Genomic DNA, 20,845 nt, shown 5'->3' on the forward strand with positions numbered 1-20,845 from the left:
TTTAGGGGACACTGAACCCCTGCACTGAAGAATTTTTGCAACACTGTAAGGGAGCACAGTAGGTTAGGAAGATGCTCTTACCTGACGTACCTGTTTCCCAGGCATAAGGTGGGCCTTGGCCTCTTGCCCTGCTGCCGAGGAGGGACCACTGGGAGGTGTTTCTGTGGGGAAATGAAGTCACAGGTGCCAAGGTGTTGGGGGCAGTGCTAGTCAGCGCCAATCAAGCCAAGCTGGGGAGGAATATGGAGGCATCCTCCAGCTGGGAGGGAAAGATGGCTGGAAAGAGTAAAATACAGTCATCCCTGGTCCCTAATGAGGTCAGAGGGCAAATGAAGCCAGCACCACTGGGGACCAGGGAGGGAACCCAGTCAGTCAGAAGCAGTTGTCACATAGAACAGAGTCCAGATACACTGTTCAGAGTGTTCGTGAGGATTGCTGTCAGAGCTGGGAGCCAACAGCTGCCTCAGTAAGAGAAATGAGGCAACTGGCCAGGAACTCCAGGTTCTGCTGGGCACACCACTCGGCCTGGTGGCCAGCCCAGCCCAGCCTATGCAAAGGAACACGGGTGACAGCTGGGATGCTTTGAGAGAAGCTGTCCTGAGGTAGAGGTTGAAGCTGTGTGGACTGCCTGGAGGATACCTGCCTCCACAGGGAAAGGGGTCGCTTTTTGAGACCTTGGAGATTTAAAATCAACAGGGGAAGGTGCCTGGGGAAGTACTGCTTACTGGGCCACAGCTGGTGCTCATGAGAGAACAGGCACGTTCACAAGAGAAACCATGAAGGAAGGATGCCTTAAGCGCGTTTATTTGAGTTTGTGCTTGCGCTGTGGCCACAACTGCTAGGGGTGTGAGCAAGTCCATGGGGGACTCGGCCAAGCACAGCTCCGCCATCCCAGGGAAGCCCGTACTGCCAGAGGCTGGGGCAGGCCTCGCTCAAAGGGAACGAGGCAGGGCTGGCTTGAAGGCATGTTGCAGGGCTCCCTGTGTTCTTCGAGAAATGCCTGGGTCCCACACAGGCCAGAGTCGCCTTGCCTGTGCAGTCCATGACTTCTCTGGACTAGTCAGAGTGGGTGCTCAGAACCCAGAATCCTACACCGCCCGGCAGCATCCCCAGATGTAAACCTGCTGGGAAATCTGGTTGGAGAAGACACTTCAAACCTTGCCTTGTCTACTCCTCAGGGATAGGTGTTCTCTGGCCCCCAGAAGAATTAGGTGTGGTAAAGAACCACAGCCCGCTGTGTGTCCTTCCTCCTGCTCCTCTTCCTTGGACCCTCTTCTCCACCACTTCCTTCCTCTGGCTCTTAAGACACAGCAGGTTCTGTGAACTCTGACAGACTAACAGGGCGGGTGGTCAAGGCTCTGATTGATTTCTGCCTGCCCCAGGGAGCGAGCAGTTGCACTGCAGGCGTCCAGAGCTTCCAACTGGGGGTTCGGTCCTGTCTGACGTGTCACTTAAAGGCAAAAAAACAATCTACAGCAAATTTTGCCTCATTGTTTGCTAGTATTGTACATGTTTCTCCTAAGTCACTCCACTCTTAATTAAGCCCCGGTATAGTAAGAAAGAGGGCTGATGTCTCCTGAGCCTCTCAGGGCGTGTTGTCAAGCCAACCAGAACTCAGCTTCCCCGTCAGAGGCCCCCATCTCCACCCCAGAGACCTGCCGCACTCCCAAGAGCTGCTGGTAGAGTCGAGGGAGTCCGCCAGCGGCTCAGCTGAGTTCACGACTAGAATAGTGTTCTCACTTCATGACTTTTAACCGGCTTCCTTTTGATGCATCTAGCACCAGCAGCCCAGGCTACTCCACGCTGGGTGTCAGCAGCCCATTTAAGCAGAGGCACGAAGCAGCATTAAGGGCTGAGCCCTCTGCTCTCTAAAGGACCGAGAGCTACCTGTGTGACACGAGCCCGCCTCAGTGTGTGACCAACTGTAGGGTGCTCCGAGCCCAGCAGGGCTTTGCCAGCCCCTGGTGAGTTTCAGCTGCCTTGTCTTCCTTGTTTACTTCACAACCAGATTTGTCCCCTCTTCTCTCGCCAAAGGGAGAAAAGTCTCTAGCTATTTGATAACTACACAACAGAAACCAAGAAGCTGTTATTTGGGCAACTCAAAGGAGAAGACTGTCGTCTCCTCTTCATTGTGGGAGGAAAGCAGGGCGAGGTGGGTTAAGTGAAAAGGTCAGAGCACGTGGCACTCCCCCAGCAGTACCCCAGTTCCACGACCACAGGCTGATTTTGGAGGCCAGAGCCCAGTCTCTACACATAGCCTGCCTGAGCCCCCGCTGCCCCAAACTGCCCGGCGGGAAGGACAGCTCTCGTGCGCTGTTAACTCTCCCTTGAGGAAACAGTAATGACGGTCACCCAACCAACTATAGCGGTGACCACTCCTTAGCTTTGCCAGCATGTTCCTCCACAACTCCCCAGCTCCGCCAAATCTGTACTGCAGAGCTGCCTTCTTAAGTCAGAACCCAGGACAGACAGATGTGTCCACAGGGGACCAAGCCCAAACACCTCCTCCACTACCCCAGCGTGCTGCTCAGGCACTGACCGATACTCCCTCGGGAGAGGGCAGCAGACCAGGGTTAGACACTGTGACTAAGCTACTTTTCTCCCCCGAGTGCTTTATTTGGGCAGAATGAGTTCCCACCATCCTGGACTCCTCTCTCAGAAGGCCTCTTCTCCACCAGCTGGCTAGAGCTGCAGGGAAAGGGACCACCACTCCTTGGTAAAAGAGAACAGGGAAAGGCCATAAACAAACAAAGACAGACTTGTAGTTTATTTTGTATTTTTTTTAAATAAATACACTTTACATTAAAGAAAAAGGCCTTTGATTTGTAATTTCCACATTGGGGAGAAAGGGAAGAAAAAAATTTTTGAAAAACTGAATCACAAAGAAAAAGAGAGGGAGTGAACTTATATCCTCAACTCCACAAAACCAATATCCACAACGACCTTGCTGCCCCCAAACCATGAAGGTGGGTGAATCTAGGCATTTACTCAGCAAATAAGCACTGCCTTCCTCCCCACCTCTGGCACGAAGGAAAATCACTTAACCTGACAGCATGTGAGGCAACAGAACAGGTTAAAAAAATCATATATTATATTTATAATAAAATATTCTTAATCCTTATCAATTTAAGAAACCACGATTTTCCTTTTCATTTAAATACGTATGTAAAAATGCCTCTATATTGTTCTTTAGGCATCATTTTCTTCCATAGAAAATGAAGTGCAGGGACAAGAGACCTGGTGGATATAAGTTCACACCCTCAGTTATAAATGCCTGGTGTTATTTTTCTTGTTGTTTTTTTTTTTTCTTTTCAAATTTTATAAAAAACTATTTCTTGTTCTTTAAGTAAAGAACCTTATACAAAGAAAATATATTGTGAAATAACCCCAGAGACATGTTTTTTTTTCCCCTTGAGGAAAGAGCTGTCCGTCCTAGGAGAAGGGGGAAGCAGAATAGGGCCTAACCCCTGTTGTCTTTTTTGTGGTTGTTATTGTTTTAGAAGGACCCTCAGGTTCCCGTGAGGCTCTCTAAGCCATAATCCTCTGAATGCAGGGCATGCAGTTCCTTAAAAGCCAGCCCTGGGAGATAAAGGGAAAGGAAGGTGTTCTCAATTCATCTCAGTTTCTCGCCTGTCAAGAATGTCTTCCACATGGTGAATGGCTCCTCACTCATTCAGAGATAAGATGATGTCATCTTCCAAATCAGAGTTGTCAGAGCTGTCCGCTGAAAGGTAAGAGGGAGAGACTAGATTATGCACCAGGCTTAGAGGAAGCTTTCCGGAAGGAAGCCCCTACATACACATACATTTAGACCTGAGCAAAGTTAATCACCCGTTTCCAGGAAAAAGAAAACACACCAATTAACTCCTTGGAGCTGGCTCTGGAGAATACACTTGTTGGCAACAGTGGCCATGCCTGGGACCTGTTGCTCCTGCACCTTTCACAGGGCCTGGATGCAATGCTCTATTCCTTCTAGAGGTTCTTCCTAATTGGGGGGCACTGAAGGGGCAGGGCTGAGGGAGAAACGAGTGAACCTCCGCAGCCCTTCGGCCTCACACCCTTCACATCCTTCCGGGGCGGGCGCACAGGCCTGCCTGGCCCCCTGCATGCATGCATGCGCGCGCGCGCGCGCGCGCACACACACACACACACACACACACACAGCCACTAAAAAGGCAGGCTGAGCCCAAGTAAGAATGAGATTTCTTTTAAATTCCTCAACAACACTCTTATCAGAAGACCTCATAAAGGCAGAGACTGTCAACCCAGGATTTATGCCTTTGAATATAATCAGTGGGGAACAAGTTCCCAAAAAGGAAGAGGCCAGCGTGTGGCAATAACAGAGGACAAGTACCCAGAAACTTGAGGCTGGAGGCCAGCAGGGAGCAGCCAGGACATCCTAGAAGGTGGCACCATGTCTCCTGCACAGGAGAAGCCCTCTGCTGGACCATCTGCCTTCTCAGGCAGTGAATAGACCACATTAAGTAACACCTCTGGAAGGATCCATTGAGGAGTGAAACTAGGCAAAGGAAACTTCAAAATGAGGTACACTATGTCTGGCTAATCAAAACTGGAGAGAAACATGGTTACCTAGCTCCTAAGGATGTTGGTATTTGCCAAGCGAAGATAAGGGAAAGGTCTTGGTGCCCCCTTTTGAGGACAGCTCAGGAAGCTGCGAAACCATAAGGTCTCCAAGGAAGTGGGCAGACAGACTGAGCCCCCAAGCTGTGTGTGGGTCTCCCATCGGAGAGGGACACCAGTGGTTCCACAGCACTCCCCATATCCCCTTCACGAAGAAAACTGAAGTGGATAAAGGAAAATCAACGACCGCATGGCTGGGATACAAGAAAGTCTTGAATGTAAACAAAAAAGAGAGGTCTGGAAAAAGTGCTTCTGGGTGTAAAAGGGCGCAAGCACAGTCTGACTACTGGCGAGAAGTGGGGAGAAGGAACACCTGACAAGCTGAGCTGAACAGCGTCGTCAACATCCTTGCTGCAAGACCTCCAGAAGGAACTGCCAACAGGGAAAGGAAGGGTCTGGCCCCCCCCAAAGCTGAGCCCAGTGCGGTGTCCTGGGCCATGGCAAACCTCCAGAGACTCCCCCAGTGCTCCCGCAATCTGAGATTCACAATGCATACCACTGGCCTGAGACCTGGCCACCAGCTGTGCAGCTGCTAAGAGTCTTAACTCTGCATCACATGTACGGAGTATCAATGCCACTGGAAGAGGACAGGGACACAATCTTTACATAAGCAACTATCAGGTGCAGTGTTTGAGAAAACTTTCAGGGCCTGGGCACAGACTCCCACTTGGTGGTCACAGGGCTCCTCTCTCTCTACCTTCCTCAGCCTTTCTGCATCCTCAAGTGTTGAAGAGACCGGATCCCAGACCCTGGTCAGGACCTCTCCTGAAAGGCCCTTTGAGGCAAAGGCAACAACCAATCCCTACAATGTTTAACCTGCTGCTCTGTAACATCCAGGCTTTGGGAACGGTAGATCTGACTGGAACAGAGAACACACAAAAGACCTCAGGGTCAAGGTGTTTTCTCTTCCTAGAGCTGCGATTCTGCATCTGCAACCAATCACTGGGTCTCTCTGGGATCCGGGGCCTTGCACAGTTACGGGGTGGCACAGAGATGTGGTTTTCTATAGTCTCAGTCTCACATCCTAAAAGGCTCCATAAGCTCAGAAAGGTTAAGAGCTAATGGCCTAGATAATTAATGAAGCAAAATATCAGCAAACCAAGGGTACAGAGAATTTCCCTCTGCCTACTCTGATGTAAGCCCCTGGAGGCTGCTCTCAAACACCAGTGCAGGACATGCTATTCGTGCCACCTCTGCATCACCACCTCAGTTCTAGAGCCCAAGCTGAAAAGTCCTCAAGTTGTCAACTATTAGGGCATTTTCACATCATAAATATTCCTACCACAATAAAGGCATATCCTCATTGCTAATGAATTATGGTTTTTCCAGTACCTCTTAGGCCTTAAAGAAGGAATTTCCTGAACAGTTAAAGGAGGCAGTAATTTTACAGGCCAAATACAAATTTAGTGGCTTGATATTCAAATTAAGAATAAAAAAGTTGGTGCTACTCTCATACCAGGCAAACCAGCACCAGTAGCTCTCCCGGCCTACCTTGCTACTTGGAAGGAAACAGAACTTGTACCCCACGTGGCCCTACTCACAGATGAAAAAAAGGGTCAGTAAAAACTGCCCCTTTACTCTTGATACTGTCATATGTGGCCTTGCCCTTAATCCCCCTGCCCTGGCTCTCTGACCACGGCTAGGACAAGGCAAGTCCTCCCCACTGAATCACCTCAACCCCCAAGTGTGGAAGCTGGTAAGCAGCGGATGAACAGACAGAAGGCAGAGCCTGCACAGAGCTTCCTCAGTACACAACTTTGGCAAGAGGACTTATTTAAGAAAAGTCTCCCCTAAGACATCCTGCCTTCAATTTGAGGGCTACAAGCACATACACGATTTATCCCGAAGAAAATGCATTTGGGTCACTATGGAACAGAATGTTTTACACAAAGGCTTAAAGAAGTACTGTCACCCACCCTCTGATACCACACACATGTGTGCACATACTCCTCCTCCTACCACCAAACACCAGTGATTATAAAAACCAAGCTCTACAATGAAGAGGCTTGGCATAAGGTGGGCCTAGGCCAGCACAAAGAAATCCTGTAAATGTTCTATATCAATGTTCTATATCAAATATGCTATTCAATATGGTAACCACACACGGCTACCAAATATGTCAAATGTGGACATGAAATAAGGACATGAATTTTTAATGTAAATAATAATGGCCACATGCAGTTACTGGCTACCATGTTAGGCATCATACCTGCCCCAGGTGCGAGCACACTGGCCTGGTTAGCTATATGAAAATGGCTGGGTATCACAGGGATTACTCCCCAGTTAGGGCAGCACAAGAACCAGGACCACAGCAAGCACACGTCTGTCAACAGTGACATACATCTGTGATGCTGCCAGACAGATCCTCTTGAAGTGGGCAGAATGTAACTGCAGAGCTAGAAGACTCTTAGAACTAGTAGCTGGTTTATTCAGGATTCGTTAGCAGTCAGGAGAAAACCTGACCTCAGAAACCTGTCCTAAAGGGAAATTATCAGAAAAATTAGAGCTTGTACTTCATAATTTAGAGGAAGCAAGGATGATAAAACAAGTCAAAGAGAAATGTTTGTCACCTGGCCTTTAAGAGGCCTCAGGCAAAAACACAGGAAAAGACTCCTCCACAAGAGGGCTTTTACTTTGTAACTTTAGAAAGGAGCAGGCACAGCACCCTATAAGCAGCTGCCCATTCCAGCTCTGCCCCTCAGGAAAAACTACCTTTGGCCTTCCATTCTAAGGCTAATCCTCTAAAACAGGAGTCAACAAACTGCGGCCCATGGGCCAAACCAAGCCTACCACTCATTCTTGTAAGTAAAGTTTTACTTCTAAGACACAGCCATGATCACTAACTTACACCTGGTCTCTGGCTGCTTTGACATCGTAACAGCAGAGCTGAGGCTTAAAGGCTTACAAGAGACACATATGGCCCACAAAGCGTAAAATATTTAACTGTCCAACCTTTACAGAAAAAGTTTGCAAACCTCTATTTTAAAGATGAGATAACAGCCTTTTAGCAACACAGTCTGGTGAGAGAGCGGAGGATCAGAGATGTGAAACTGCTTTTTCTCAAGGGGCCAGAGTGGTGAACCTACAGATGGGCGCAGAACCCTGGTGGGGCTTGCCTGCTGGGAGAGTATAGGGAAGGGACCTTCCCCTGGGTGCCAAGACTCAGCCTCAGGGTCGGCCCTAGACTTACTGTCCCCCAGGATCAGTTCCACTTCCTCGTCTGCATCAGAGTCTTCATCCTCCCCATCCTCTCCCTCCTCTAGAAGGTTTGCTAGCTCCTCATCAGAGGGAGAAAAGTCATTGTCCCCATCCTCCCCTGCGTTCTCGTTGTTGTCATCCTCCTCCAACTCCGCCTCCAGCAACTGGTCAGTGTCAAGCTCATCTAGGTCATCAGTGTCGTCATCATCTTCATCATCATCTTCTTCCTCCTGTTCTTCCTCTTCCTGGTAAGAGAGCATGAGGTCCATTAGGAAAAAACACAGAGACCTAACCCATGTGGGCCACACGGGAAGTCTTTTCCTTCTTCCCAAAGGACTGGGGAGAAACTGTCAGTAAAGAGTGATAATCTAGGTGATCTAATGAAGATCGAGACAGACACAGATTCCTCAAGATACTCAAAGCACATCTTAGACAAGGATTACTGGTCACTCCACAAAGGCATTACTGGTCACACAGTCCTTATCCAAGAAAACACAAAATTCATTCACAGATGTCTCAGCCATCAATATTTTAGATTCCTAAATAACTAATAAAACCAAGGGAGCTCTTCTCGCTTCTCCTGTATCAACCAAGCCAAGTGAAATCAGTTGAGCCACTGGAACATAAAAGCAATGCTTTAACAAGACAGAGGAAGCACACAGCTGCTGAGTTAGCTCCAAAGCCCTTCAAGGTCTTGCCCTTCATCTTATAACCAAGGAAGTGAGTAAATCTCTAACAGCCCTATCATAAGTATCCAATGACCTAAATGTCCAACAAAACTGACTGTGTAATACAGAACCTAACAGGGATCTACAATTTCTATTACAAGCCACACACACGAAAACACACACAAAGTATGCTAGAGAAACCGTCCTTCCCTCCATTCTTAAGAGATCTTTCCAAAATCAGGAAAACTACCAAAAAAACCTAATGAAATATATTACTGGCTCTGGGTACCCTGGGCTTTGAAAGGGTACATTCTAGCCTCTGCCACAAATTTCAACTTTGCACTAGAATCCAAATTATGTTCTTTCCTGTTGAAAGGAAATAAAGACCCCTGTTTTGATAAGGATAACAGGTGTTCCCAAGTAAATGTGACCATCATTCACTTTTCCTTCTGCTTGAACACCAAGTGCCAACCTTGCGAGTAGCAAAAGTATTCTAATTCCTGCAATAATAAAATATAAAATTCATTTAAAACATCAGCCTAATGAAAGTTAAGAAAGAACAAGCCCAACGTATACAGAAATATATATATATATAGCGTAAAATACATTTTTAAGTGTTGCTGCATGCCAATCAAATAAAACCTAAAATTTTGTCCTTATTTGATCACTAGTGTTCATCAGCTATAATATAAAGTACACTCATATTTATTAGAGTAGCCATGCCTTTATGGACTTTTGATAATTTTGGAACCACCCCTTAGAGACTTTTTGATATGCTGTTTGACTTAAGACTTTTAACAATTTCCAGCAGCTACATGGGAAAGACTAACCCCTTTACTCAGTAAACCTAAGACTTGTACAGAAGTGTCTGGGGTCTAGACCACAGCTTGCACATGCTTGAATATGAAAATACATATGATGCCTGAGACCACTGTTCTACAGCCTAGGCCACATTATCTCCTCCATACAGATGGCTACTAAGTATTCACTTACTGGAAAGGCGTTACCAGTGCTTAGAGGCAGTGATGACAAACTGAGACACAGACAAGCTCCTTAACCCCTACAAGCTTATCAGCTCACACAAATATTGGAAAAAGGGAGAAGGGTCAAGATTCAGGGAAAAATCCAAAGTGCTTACCAGATTACAATTTTTGCCTCTTTTTTCCAGGCATATTTTCATAGCCTTGACCAAAATTAGTTCTAATCCATTAATAAAGTACCACAGTTAAAAACGAGTACATTAAAGAAAAAAGTATCCAAAGCCCTGTGTTTCTTAAGCCTCTATGGGACAATATAATTATTCATTTCAAATTTAAGATAACTTTTTTATTTTTAGTTTTGATCCTAAAATACATAGTTACTGATTACACATATGGCATTATTTAAAGAGTGGGACAGGAGAAAATGCCCAGGCTTTGGGATCAAACACACCTGGGTTAGAATCCTAGCTCTGCCAATTACATGGCATGAGAACCTAGGCAATTAACATAAATTTTCAATGTCCCATAACTTTTAAAGGTCCACAGTTGTGTAGGTATGTAACAGGTTACGTGGTCCAAACAGACATCTCTTAGCCAACAGATTTAGGAAAACCATTCTTTTTCATTTCTAAAAACACCAAAGCCTACCTGATCCAAGAGAAATGCAAAGAAGGTCCTAAATCAAAAGAAATCCTAGAAAAATACGTCAATCAGGGTCTGAGCTCTGAACTACAGAAAACGTTCCAAATTCTTCCAGAAGACTACGAATTCAAAACCTTTACTTAATTTTGTAGTAGAAGAAATAGTTTATATATATTCATCCTAGAAGACCATGAGAATTTATGTGACCATGACAAGGTAAGGGAAATGACTAGAAGGGGAGGCTCTACCTGAATCTCAAGTAAAATAAATCACTCCATCATTTAAACTCTATGGTTAATGATCAATACTGGTTTAACATGTATTTTGTTACACATGGATATGGCCATAAACTTACTTTCTAAATTTTAAATCTGAAACCTGAATCATGAAACGTACTCACAAGATCTGTCTAAAATACTGTACAATCTGGGGCACCTGGGTGGCTCAGTCAGTTGGGCATCTGCCTTCAGCTCAGGTCATGATCTCGGGGTCCTGGGATTAAGCTCCCCGTTGGGCTCCCTGCTCAGTGGGGATTCTGCTTCTCTCTCTCTCTCTGTCCCTCCCTCCTGTAGTGCTCTCTCTCTCAGATTTAAAGAAAAAAAAAAAAACTTGAAAGAAAGAAAAAAGGAGAAAGAGGGAGGGAGGGAAAACAAAATATTGTAGGGTCTAATTCTGTAGCTGAACTCAGAAGAGAGTCTAGGAAGTAATTTTAGGAGGATTCTTTGCTGGTTTAAGTACCTGATTGGCAACATGAATCCCTTTCTTTCATATCTAAAGATTTAAAAAGTGGTCAAACAGTGGTTTAAATAAAAAACAAACTAGAAATGATTACCTAATGAAAAAAAAAATCTTGCTAAAATCCAGAATCCTCTCAAACAACATTTTTTTTTTAAGATTTTATTTATTTATTTGACAGAGAGAGATCACAAGCAGACAGAGAGGCAGGCAGAGAGAGAGAGGAGGAAGCAGGCTCCCCGCTGAGCAGAGAGCCCGATGCGGGCCTTGATCCCAGGACCCTGAGATCATGACCTGAGCCGAAGGCAGAGGCTTTAACCCACTGAGCCACCCAGGCGCCCCTCTCAAACAACATTTAAATAAGGTTTTAGATCTAGGAATATAATGGGGTTTTAAAAAATTCTCTAAGAATTTAAGGCCTTGGAAACAGAATTAGAGGAACGCAGGGCCAGGATGTTTTGAACTTCTAATGAATTCTCCTATAGGAAGAATACCAAAACTCTTCCCAATTCCACTGCTAAGCCAATTTCATGGTTGTCCAAAGCCCCAAAGCCCTGCAGATTAACCAACCCACTCCCCTCCTATACAAAGAAGTCAACTGGCACAAGCTCCCACAGCTGCCCTCTGGTCCCATCTCCACATCTAAACCTTACTTATCCCAGGTCTGAGTAGGAAGCCAACCTTCCACTCATGCTCTGCGCCACAGTCCTCTCCGGATGTTATTACCTCAGCCACCCACCACACCTCCCACACACCCACCTTCACCCTTCTCCCCACTGGCTTCTCCTCTTCTCTGAGGAGGGCCAGGCTGCCATAACCTAAGCACTTCCCATCCACACAGGCTCCACACTGCTTCCACCCAAACCCTATTCCCCACCTCCAGGGACCCACCACCACTTGCTCACTCAATCCCTCACTCTCTCTTCTCCCAACACTGGACAGTCCGGCTTTTGCCCACAGCACTCCACAGGGCAGCAATTAACAGTGTTTGCTCCAGAGCCAGGATGCTGCCACTGAACTCTACTGATACAATAACTGACTTAGGGATGATTTCCTTCACCTCATAGGGTTGTTGTTAGCATTTAAAGGGGGGAAAATGTGCATGCATGTATGTAAATAATCTCTTTGGAAAGTAGCTAGCATACACGAAGTGTTCAACAAAAGTTTGCTGCTCCTGTTACAAGGACTGCAACCTTCCTAAAGGAACAGGCAGGCCTGGAGGCCAACCAGGGGGCTTCTCTCTGGTGATAACAATCCTGGCCTCCACAGCGGCTCATCTGTACCTGGTCTCTTGCGGATCTCCTTTGCACAGAGGTTCCTACAACTTTAATTTCTGCCTTCATAATTTCCACTAATTCCTGAATCTTTGAACTCTCAGACGGCTCCACCCATTTGTACCACAGAAACTTAAAATCTCTTAATTCTAAAACTGAACTCAAAGCACCATTAAAGCCAGCAACTTCTATACTTCTCCCAGTTACCAGGTGAAAATCTCACATATCTTTCACTTCTCCTACTCCAGTGGCTTCACAGCCAGTTCACTACTGTTTCCCAGAAATGTAAGGTCCCCAGGACTCCCTCCTGTCCACTCCCGTTACCCTCACGAATGCTCCCTCCTCACGCACTTTCTCCCTTTCTCTTCCTCGTCTCCAGTCTCTCCAGCTCTCTATGGTCTTATCCATTTCCAGATCCAAAACCCCAGGAGCTCCATCAACATGGCCCTTATTCCAGAAATACAGCAGAAGCACTATTTACTGATCTAATGCCAACTTCCGTGAAACTCAATTTCTTGTTAAAGAGGTGATTTAATTCAATCAGTGGCTCCTTCTCAGATGTGATCATCAGAAGCACCTGGGAAAAAGTTTTCCAAAATATTCCTAAACCTCACCCAGGGTCCAGGCTGACAGAACCAGCCTTTCTAAGTGAAGCTCACCCAGGTGAATTTCAGAAAGTTTGCCCAGGAACTGTGAAGGCAACCCTAATGAAGATGTCCTCTGAGTACCTTCTGGTTCTAAAGTTCTCCTTTTCTGTAATATACCCTAGCCACAGACTCCCAGTGACAGAACCAAAAAGCTGATTCCAGGTAATCCACTGACCTTCTCTGCTACATCCAACTGTCTTGTTCTCTAGGACTTAAATAATTTGATTTTTTTTAATTAGTGCATTTGTTTCTAGACCATTCAAAATTCTTCTTGAATACATGTCTCATTTTCAAGAGAAATAGTTTCTAGCTTATATTACCTTCAAAAATACAACCAACCTCTTAGAAAAACAAACCTCTGGTCATGCTTTAAGAACTGTTAATCTAAAAACTATGATAGCTTTATAAAAATGTAATTAAAACCTGAGTCTAAGGGCACCTGGATGGCTCAGTCAGTTGAGCGTCTGCCCTCAGCTCAGGTCATGATCCCAAGGTCCTGAGTTCAAGCCCCACACAGGGCTCCCTGCTTGGTGGAGGGCCTGCTTCTCCCTCTTCCTCTGCCTGCTGCCCCCCCCCATTTGTGCTCTCTCTCTCAAGTAAATAAATATTTTAAATAAATAATAAAAACCAAGCATACTCTCTTGACAATTCATTCAACATGTCATATTATATAAAAGGTAAACTCCTGCTTCTCCTTCTGACACTTGTTCCTGGTGTTAACAATCAGTAAAAGCTCATTTCAGAGTCATAAACACTTATATTTTTCTCCTCACAGACAGAATCTAACTCAGAGATACTTTAAAAATTTAGCGGGGGAAGGGGAGGGCGCCTGGATAGCTCTGTGGGTTAAGCCTCTGCCTTATGATCTCAGGGTCCTGGGATCAAGCCCTGCGTCAGGCTCTCTGCTCAGCGGGGAGCCTGTTTTTCCTCTCTCTCTGCCTGCCTCTCTGCCTACTTGTGATCTCTCTCTCTCTCCTCTGTCAAATAAATAAATAAAATCTTTTTTTTAAAAAGTTAAAAAAAAAATTTAGAGGGGAGAAAACGACCTTTCAGGAATCAATGTCCAGGCTTACAGGAGGTGTGTAATCAGTAAAGATTCTTACCATCCACTTCTAGGGAGTGGAGAACACACAGGAAGCACAGCAGACAGTGTGTCCCAAATTCCAAAATGGAGTGGAGAAAAGAGAGCATTATTCTGTTTTTGCTTTTTTAATTTAAGGTTAACTATAATTAGCTGAAATGTACTGAAATGTACTGCCTTTTCAAAATCTATGAACAATGATCAAATTAACTAATCTTTGGTTTTATAATTTTCCTACAAATACCAAAATTCCAATGGATAATATGAGCTTTGATAAGTGACTGGCTTATCTCTGCTTTCATCAAATACCTGAAGGCTGGAAAACTAGCAAACTTAGGAACCAAATATTTATGGATGTCAAATACATCATATAGGTCTTCATTCAACTATATGTTGATTCCATTCATCCCTTCTTATTAATCTCCAAACTTACTGAAACATAAGGGTAAAAGACAACCATTTCTGGGGTATGTAAATTATATCTCAATAAAGTTTTCTAAATAAATATATATTTATATAGGCACTTTATACTGGACCATTTCATCAGGTGGCAGCTGACCATTCATACTTCTAATTTTATTTTGCTAAGGTGAAAAGGCAAATTCAAAGGTGTCAGTCACAGGTGGTAGCATCCCTGAGCCATATAAGTCATACCTGGGATATCTGAGAAGACCTGAGAGCAGATATCTAGACTAGGACAAAATTTGAATGGCAAATGACTTGTAAGAAAATTAAATCTCTAATTTTAAAATTAGGTGAAGCACACAAAGGAAAGTAAGTTAAAAATAAAATCAAGCTGGCACAGGGAAGAGAGAAATCTAATGGAGATAGTAAATATTGCGAACACTACTGCAAGGTTCCAGGAGGATGTGTGAATCAACAGAAATCAGAATACAAAGGAAATGTGCTTAGACAGATATGGTATATCCCACTAATACACCTCTAAATCAAAATCAAAATGCCAAGGGCTTAAGAGTAAAACCAGTTCTCTAAGGAGATCCTTTAAATATGAAATGCACCAGATAATCCCTAAGTACAGTGGTGTCAGTATGTAATGAAAAAAGCCTTAAAATCCAGAAGCAATACTAACTTACCTACATTGCCTACAAAGACACCTAGTTCCCTCCCAGCTAGAAGCTTTTAGGTTCTTCCATGGACTGGGTCCTAGGACCACTCGTTAGGGCTCTCTTGAGCCCGCCCCTCTCGACTTCGGCTGTCCATGACAAGAAAGTCACTGTTTTTCCTTCCTGCACCACAAATATAGAAGTCCTAACAAATACTGTACCCATGCCCCTTTCTAATCTCTGTTTAACCTCTCCAAAAGGCAAGGTAAACAGAAGCACAAGAGAAGAATCAAGAAGTCCTTTCTCTTAAGTTGTTCCTCTATGGTTGTCTCCTGTTTCCATAGCCAGTCATGAGAAAATTCACCTCTCATCACTTCATGTCTGCAAGAAGAATGAAGCTGACCCCAAGAACAGCAGCCCTCCAGATCCCAAGGTGTCTAGGGCAATGCCAGATTCTCTTTTTCTGATCTCCTCCTCAAAGACAATGGGTACGACATGGACTGGACCACAGGTCACAGTCTCAAGACTATTATTTCCACTCCCTTATAAACTGCAAGGATATAGGAGGGTAGGAATAATGGTGCTGATAATTAACTTAAACCCAATTCTTGTTTCAGATTTACAGTACAACATGTAACATCCAAGAAGCCTGAGACAACTGATAGGTGGTAATGATCTACAAGTGACAAGGGTAGCGATGAATGAAGCCAGAGGACAAGATGGTCTGTACCACTGTAATATACTGACAAACAGTTCAACAACATCATCTCCTATATCTGTTCAAGGATAAAGTACATCATGTTTCATGACAGCTATAGTGGAAAAGAGTGTGCATTAAGGGAGTGGAGTGACTAAGGTAACGAAAGGCCACAAGAATAAAAGAACAGACACTATTAAGAAACCAAACCAGGGCAACCACGTGACATTTGGAGGATCTAATACCATTTACAAGCTCTGCTACCAAGAAACCCTACCAACATGTACAAGTTAAACAGTACAGCACTCAAGAAAATATGAAGATCCATGTCACGAATAAACCAAAGATCTCAAAGAGAACCTGGGTGGCTCAGTTGGTTGTATCCAACTCTTGATCTCAGCTCAGGACTTGAACTCAGAGTTTTGAGTTCAAGCCCCACACTGGGCTCCACGCTAGGTGTGGAGCCTAGTTAAAACAAAAATTCTCAAGTATCCTTCTGCAGAACTCTCCCTTTTACCCGTATCTCAGAACTCACATGAGCTTTAAACAATACAAGCTCCTCTCACCCATGAACCAAAGAGATCACGGAGGACCCTCTAAGCCGTGCACTGGAAAGCATTAACAACAACCCCCTTCCACACTAGGGAACGCCTAGAATCACGGGGTGAAGTGTTTTGTTGGGGGTTTTTTTGGGGGGGTTAGGGGTGTTAAGATTTTATTTATTTATTTGACAGAGAGAATACAAGCAGGTGGAGCAGCAGGCAGAGGGAGAGGGAGAAGCACAGTCCCCATGGAGTGGGGAGCCTAATGTGGGGCTCAATCCCAGGACGCTGCGATCATAACCTGAGCCAAAGGCAGACACTTAACTGACTGAGCCACCCAGGTACCCCAGGTGAAGTGGTTTTGAGCTCTAGAGCCTAACTGTCCTTTTGAATAAATATAGCATTCAAAAACCCATGGTACTGCTTCTGCTTTCCAGTGTGGCATGTGAGCTGAAAGTCACCACCCTTAAAACACTGAACAAACAAAAGTCAACAACTCTTTTTAGATTTGACAGAGTGGGGTCACTGGGACACCAGTGCCCCCAAAACTGGAGACACCAACAAGAAAATGCAAAAAACGGTAACTAGTCAGAGCATAAACCCAAAAGGATAAACCTCCATAGGTACCAGTGCCAAGGTTGGGAAACCTAAACTATAAACTCACAAATTGCTAGACACAATTCTGAGGATAAATCTTGAGAGAGAAAAACTCCTCGGGGACCCAGTCATCAGGAAGGAAAACACACAACTCCAGTCCACTCTAGCCACCCTGTCCCTCTAAAAGGGGATGGAAAAAACTCAAAACCATGTGTGAAGTTCATAGTACAGAGGTACAGACTCACTAAAACATTTCCCTTCTCCCACACCTTGCCACCACATTACTAAAGGCCAACTGACAGTTCTTTTTATCCAGCAAATCATATCCAGCTATCAAGAAAAAAATTACAGGCGCCTGTCTGGCTTAGTCATAGGAGCACATGACTCTTGATCTCTGGGTTGTGAGTTTGAACCCCAGTCATCATACACACACTGGGTGTAGAGATTGCTTAAAAATAAAATCTTAGGGAAAAAAAAATTACAAGACCTACAAAAGGGAAAAACACACAGTCTGAAGAGACAGAGCAAGCAATGGACCCAGCCCTAGATATGGCAAGAGTTGTTAGACCAGGAATTTAAGACAACCATGATCAAGACGTTAAGGGAGGTCTCTAATGAAAAAACTGGATAGCATGCAAGAAGAGAAAGGCAACAGGAACAGAGACATGGAAATCTGAAGAAAGAACCAAAAAGAAATACAATCAATTAAAAACACTGCGACAGGGGTGCCTGGGTGGCTCAGTGGGTTAAAGTCCCTGCCTTCAGCTCAGGTCATGATCCCAGGGTCCTGGGATTGAGCCCCACATCGGGCTCTCTGCTCAGCAGGGAGCCTGCTTCCCACCCACCCCTCACCTGCTGCCCCTGCCTGCCTCTCTGTAATCACTGTCAAATAAAAAAATAAAATCTTAAAAAAAAAAAAAAAAAAAAAAAAACCACTGTGACAGAAATGAAGAATGGCTTTGATGGGCTTTATTAGTAGATTGTACATAGCTAAGAAAAGAATCTCAGAGTGTGAGGATATCTCAAAAGACACCACCAGAACTGAAAAGCAGAGAGAACAAAGACTGAAAAACAGAACAAATATCCAAGAACTGTGGGATGAGTACAAAAGGTGTAACACACTCATAACAGGAATTCTAGAAGGAAGAGAAAAAAAGAACGGAAGACATATTTGGGGGCAACTTGGTGGCTCAGTCAATTAAGCCTCAGAGTCCTGATACTAGCTAGGTCATGATCTCAGGGTTGTTGGATCAAGCCTCACGTTGAGCTCCACACTGGGCCATGGAGCCCGGTTAAGATTCTCTCTGTCTGGGGCACCTGGTTGGCTCAGTGGGTTAAGCCTCAGTCATGATCAGGTCATGATCTCGGGGTCCTGGGATCGAGCCCCACATCGGGCTCTCTGCTCAGCAGGGAGCCTGCTTCCCCCACCTCTCTCTGCCTGCCTCTCTGCCTACTTGTGACCTCTCTGTCAAATAAATAAATAAATCTTAAAAAAAAAAAAAAAAAGATTCTCTCTCCCTCTCTCTTCCCCCCCCCAAAAGAAGAAGAAAAAGAGAAAGAAAAAGGAGGATGAGAAGAAGAAATATTTGAATCAATGATGACTGAAAATTTTGTCAAAATTAAAGTCACACCACACCACAGATCCAGGAAGCTCTAAGAACACTGAGTAAGTTAAATGCCCCCCAAAATAACCTACACATAGGTACATCATTTTCAAACTACAGAAAATCAAAGATTAAAAAAAAAATCCTTATGCAGCCAGAGGGGGAAAAGACCTTACCTACAGAGGTACCACACATTTCCTCAGAAACAATGCAAGCAAGGAGAGAGGGAAGTGAAATACTTAAAATGTTGAGAGACAAAAACCACCAACCTAGAATTTCATAATCTTATCCTATGAAAGTATCCTTCAAAAGTGGAGAAATCAACTCTTCTTCAGACAAACAAAAACTGAGGGCATTTGTTGCCAATGGACCTATCTTGCAAGAAATGTTAAAAGAAATTCTTCAGAGGGAAGGATAATGATCAAGGTCAGAAACTCCAATCTACATAAAAGAAGAGCAGTGGAGAAGGAAAAAGTAAAGGTCGAATAAACATTTTATTTTTCTTCTTTTTTAAGAATTTATTTGTTTATTTATTTAGAGAGGAAAGAGCAAGTGTGGGTGTAAGCAGAAGGGAGGGGCAAAAGGGAAAGGGAGCAATAGACTCTGCTGAGCAGGGAGCCGGACTCAGGCTCAATCCCAGGACCCTAAGATCAGGACCTGAGCCAACAGCAGATGCTTAACCAACTGACCCCCCAGGCGCCCCTATTTTTCTTAATGGATCTTTGTACAAGATAATAACAGTTTATCCAAAATAACACCAATAACGTGTGATTATATAAGATTATATGTGTGTGTGTGTGTGTACACACACACATATGCTTATGTATGCTTATACATAAATATAATGAAGGGCAGCAATAAAACAAAGGAAAGGAGAGAAAAATTAGGATATTTCTATCTTAAGGTACTTGTACTACCAAAAGAGGTAGTGTCATCTGAAAGTGGACTTGGATTACATGTAAAGGTATATATATAGCAACCTCTAGGAGAACTACTAAAAAAAGTATAACTAATATGCTAACAAAGAAGAGAGCTGAAACCTAGAAAAATGCTCAATTAAAACCACAAAACACTTATAAAGAGTAGCAGACAAAAACAGGAACAAAAAACAAGGGCAACAAAGAGAAATCAGTAGCAAGTACACAAATGAAGCCAACTATACCAATAATCACTGGGAATGTCAATACTCCAAACACATCAATTAAAAGACATTATCCATGTGGATCAAGAAGCAAGACGCAGAGGCGCTTGGGTGGCTCAGTGGGTTAAAGCCTCTGCCTTCGGCTCAGGTCATGATCTCAGGGTCCTTGGGATCGAGCCCCACATCGGGCTCTCTGCTCAGCAAGGAGCCTGCTTCCTCCTCTCTCTCTACCTGCCTCTCAACCTACTGGTGATCTCTGTCAAATAAATAAATAAATTGTTTAAAAAAAAAAAGAAAAGAAACAAGAAACAAGACCCAACCAACTACATGTTGTGCACTAGAAACCCACTTTAAATAAAAACACACATACATTTCAAAAATAAATGCATGGAGAAAGAGATACCATGCTAACATGAATTTAAAAAGCCAAGATAACTATATTATTTTCAGACAAAGCACACTTAAGACCAAGGAAAGTTACCAGGAATAAAGAAGGGCATTATATGATGATAAAGGAGTCAATTTTCCAAGGAAACATAACAATCCTTAACATATACATGCCTAATACAGAGCATCAAAATACAGGAGGAAAAAAAAAAAAAACAGGAGGCAAAAACTGACAGAACAGATGAATCCATTTACTGTAACTGGAGACTTTAATACCCCTCTATCAGGAAAGAAAAGATACAGGGACTGCCTAAGTGGCTCAGTGGCTTAAGCATCCGACTCTTGACTTCAGCTCAAGTCATGATCTTGGGGGTCCTAGGATTGAGCCCCACATCAGGCTCCAAGCTTAGCACAGTGTCTGCTTGTCATTCTCCCTCTGCTCCTCCCCCCAAGCTTGGGCACTTGAGCTCTCTTTCTCTCACTCAAATAAATAAATAAAATCTTAAAAAAAGAGAGAGAGAGAGAGATGGAAAGATACAGCAGGAATAAAATCAGTAAGGACATGGCTGAAGTGATCAAACCACCTATCAACTGAATATAATGGACATACATTGACTACTTTGTCCAACAACTCAATACACATTCTTCTCAAACTCACATGAAATATTCACCAAGATAGACACATTCTGGGCCATGAAGCACACCTTAACAAATTTAAAATAGAAATCATATAATATTTGCTCTCAGACTACAATGGCATTAAACTAAAAATTAGTAACAAAAGTATAGTTAGCAAACCCCAAATACTTGGAGATTAAAAAACACACTTCTGAATAGCATGAGTCAAAGAAATCTCAAAAAATGCTTTGAACTAAATGAAAATGAACACACACTTACAAAATCTGTGGGGTGCAAGGTAACTAGTGCATAGAGGGAAAATTACAGTA

At 44.0% G+C, this 20,845-nt stretch overlaps 1 protein-coding gene across 3 annotated transcripts in view; it reads right to left on the reverse strand.

Moving 5' to 3' along the window:
* Positions 1 to 2,752: 2,752 nt before the first annotated feature.
* Positions 2,753 to 20,845, reverse strand: part of DCAF1 (DDB1 and CUL4 associated factor 1) — an 82,715-nt gene continuing 64,622 nt past the window's right edge. For all 3 annotated transcript variants that reach the window (XM_059161027.1, XM_059161026.1, XM_059161029.1), the window contains 2 exons: positions 7,832 to 8,084; positions 2,753 to 3,724 (listed from right to left, as the gene is read on the reverse strand). In XM_059161027.1, the coding sequence (XP_059017010.1) occupies positions 3,666 to 3,724; positions 7,832 to 8,084 (312 nt within the window). In that variant the 3' untranslated portion in view covers positions 2,753 to 3,665. The remainder of the gene's footprint in view (positions 3,725 to 7,831; positions 8,085 to 20,845) is intronic.

This window comes from Mustela lutreola, chromosome 2 (genome assembly GCF_030435805.1).
Source record: "Mustela lutreola isolate mMusLut2 chromosome 2, mMusLut2.pri, whole genome shotgun sequence".
Lineage (NCBI taxonomy): Eukaryota > Metazoa > Chordata > Mammalia > Carnivora > Mustelidae > Mustela > Mustela lutreola.